Source organism: Acomys minous (assembly GCF_964271855.1).
Source record: "Acomys minous genome assembly, chromosome: 12".
Lineage (NCBI taxonomy): Eukaryota > Metazoa > Chordata > Mammalia > Rodentia > Muridae > Acomys > Acomys minous.
In genome coordinates this window covers 67,133,769-67,136,946 of record NC_140493.1, presented here as the reverse complement: position 1 = coordinate 67,136,946, position 3,178 = coordinate 67,133,769, and the positions used below count along the sequence as shown (strand labels likewise).

Below are 3,178 nucleotides of genomic sequence, written 5' to 3'. Positions count from 1 at the left end.
ACGGGATGTCTCTACATCATAATTGGGTATATCTGGGGAAGCCTGAGAATATGCTCCTATGGTCAGGCACATTGAAAAACCCAACCCTGCAATATTCTAGAATTGGCATTAGTTATTACCAAAGGTGGTGAGACCCAGGGATGCTGGGATATACTTATACGTCTTTCACTCACCACTGATTCACCCAGAGCCACAGCTGCGTCCAAACACTCCTGCATAACCCATAAGGTGATGCTTTGCATATATTGAAGGATATGTGCACTCTGCTCCGCTTCTCCTTTCCCATAACAACCCTCATGTTAGCCTCTGAAGTGGTTTCCTTAGAAGTCTCCCAAGTGCCCCATGCATGTCTTTGTTCCTCAGGCTGTAGATGAAAGGGTTCATCATGGGAGTCACCACTGCGTACATCACTGTGGCTACCGAGTCTTTCATGGAGTAGGTGTGCAGGGGCTTCAGGTACACCATGCAAAGTGTCCCGTAGAAGAGGGCCACCACAGCCAGGTGGGACGCACAGGTGGAAAAGGCTTTGTACTTGTTGGAGGCCGAGGGAATTCTGAGGATAGCTCTGACAATCCACATATAGGATGTAAGCATGAATCCGAAAGGAGCAAGGAAGACGAAGCAGCCCGTGGCGATCAGCACCAAGTGGTTGATGTGCGTGTCGGAGCAGGCAAGCCTCAGCAGGACGTACATCTCGCAGAAGAGGTAGTGGATTTTCCGAGACCCACAGAAGGTTACTCTGGTCATGAGCAGGGTGTGGATGAGGCCATAGAGGATGGATAGGGCCAAGCACAAGGCGAGGAGCAAGACACAGAGCTTAGGGCTCATGGCTGTAGTGTAATGGAGGGGACGACAGATGGCCACGTAACGGTCATAGGCCATTACAGCCAGGATGAGATTGTCCAAGGCTACCAAAGACACCAGGAAGAAGAGCTGTGTCAGACATCCTGAGTAGGAGATGGCTTTGTTCTGGGAATGAAGGCTCACCAGCATCTTGGGGATCGTGTTGGTGACAAAGAAGAGGTCAGTGAAGGAGAGGTTGGCCAGGAAGAAATACATGGGAGTGTGCAGGTGTGAGTCAGAGCCAATGGCCAGGATGATGAGCAGGTTCCCGACCACTGTGACCAGGTACATCGACAGGAAGGTCCCAAACAGGATGCGCTGGTGTCCAGGAACCTCTGAGAGCCCCAGGAGTAGGAACTCAGAGACCCCACTCTGGTTGCCTCCATCCATTATCCAATTTTCTGCAATGTGAGCACCAACAATTGCTTACCAAATGCTCTTAGCTAGATGCAAAATGGGTATAAACAAAGCCAACTGTCCTCTTAGTATTAAAAGTGTCTTAGAGCCAGGTGTAATGGCCCTTGTCCATAGTCTTGGCTACACAAAAGGCCAAGGATAATTGCTTGAGCCTAGGAGGCTGAAGCCATCTTGAGCAACATAACATCCCTAAAAATTACCCCATCCCTAAGAACTTATCTCAAACCCAGATTGCATCCAACGCTTTGTGTGTGCCAGGCAAGTGCTTCACTCCTGAGCTATATCTCCAGCTGTATAACACACACACACACACACACACACACACACACACACACACACACACTGCAGAAAGATGTATCGAGAAGGACAATTATCCTGAAATTTCCCCAAGCAAACACAACTTCCTTGGAACAGTCGGTGTTTATGTTTTCATTTTTAAAAATCTAATTATCCTTATTCACTTAATGCAATGGGGAAACATTCTTTAGGTTATTCTTTTAATTTATTGACAATTTCTTAACATTTAGTTTCTTTCTTTCTTTCTTTCTTTCTTTCTTTCTTTCTTTCTTTCTTACAAGATCTCACTATATAATTCTGACTGGCCTGGAACTCACTCTACAAACCAGGTAGTCTTGAACTCACAGAGATCCTCCTGCCTCTGCCTCCCAAGTGCTGGGATTAAAGGCGTGTGCCACCATACCCACCTTCTTTCTTTATTCTTAAGAATTATTCTTTTCACCAGGTAGTGTCTCTCCCTCACTGATTTTGCTGATATACGGTCTTTTCTCTTCTAAAAGTTATGTCTTTTCTCATTTTAGGACAATTTCCTTTCATTCTTTCCTTATTTACTTAGGGACACTGGGGTTTGAGCCTTGCTCCTCATGAATGCTAGACAAATGTTCTACCCTGAGATGCACCTCAAGATTCTTTCCTTTACTGTGTATATTTTATACTATAACTGTAATGTCATATAACTAGACATAATTTTGGTGAGTCTAATCTGTCTACTGTATAGAATTCATAACAAATACTGATCTTTTCCTTGGAATAAAAAAAATAGATTAAACTACTCATTTGAACAGACTCAGTGCTTTGTCCTTTAGTCTTTTTTATGGAAAAAAGCAACGTTAAATTACAAATGAATGACACCAATGGCAGGGATGTAGTGCATTTGCCAAACGGCCAGTGCCATGGTCAAAACATCCAGCCTCTGTGTGAGTAGTAGGATCGTTAAAGCTGAAAATAGTCAGGAGTGTGCAACTGACTCCCGGCATAATGATGGGGAGAGTCTGTGAACACCCACTTCAGGGAAATGGTGGAAAGTGTAAACGAAGGAAGGAAAGGCCCTGGAAACAATCCTAAGCAGCTATTTAGTAGATGAGGAATAAGGAAGAAGATGAGGGTGTGGATGTTAGGACTAGGAGGTCCCCTCTACCACCCTAGGCCTGGGAAGGTCACTCTAGTAGCAGCAACCTGGGATACACAGTGCCCTCTCTCATGGCTAGCGTGTGTGCATATGTGCGTGCACGTGTGTGTGTTTCTTTCCTCCTACTGGAGCCAAGCCTCAGCCTTATGTGGTAGAAGAGAGGCAGCTGCTGCCCTCTGTTCTGTCTGCTGTGGAATGGAGGCTTTAAGTCAGTGTGGAGGGCTGAAGCCTGAGGGGTCCGATCATCCTGGGCTAGGCTCGAGCTGGTTTTGTGGAAGGAATACAGGCTGATGGGGCCATGGCTGCTGTCCCCGTATCCACAATGCTCTGTCCTGGGGTGAAGGTCACTAAGAGGGAAGCTTCTTTCACACTCAATTCTAGTCCTTTATTTGGGAGATTTTTGCCAAAAACTGGACCAAAAAATTGACAGTTCTTAATCTGTTCCCCAAAGGAACTGGCTTTGTTTACAGTAGACCATGGAGACACTGTTGC

At 45.9% G+C, this 3,178-nt stretch overlaps 1 protein-coding gene across 1 annotated transcript; it reads right to left on the bottom strand.

Annotated features, from left to right (window-relative positions):
• Positions 1–294: 294 nt before the first annotated feature.
• On the bottom strand, positions 295–1,253 carry LOC311578959 (olfactory receptor 1D2; the record flags this gene model as incomplete). Its single annotated transcript, XM_084749092.1, has 1 exon — positions 295–1,253. Exon 1 carries the CDS (start codon positions 1,231–1,233, stop codon positions 295–297), a length of 939 nt encoding a protein of 312 aa, XP_084605218.1. The 5' UTR covers positions 1,234–1,253.
• Between the last annotated feature and the right edge of the window lie 1,925 nt (positions 1,254–3,178).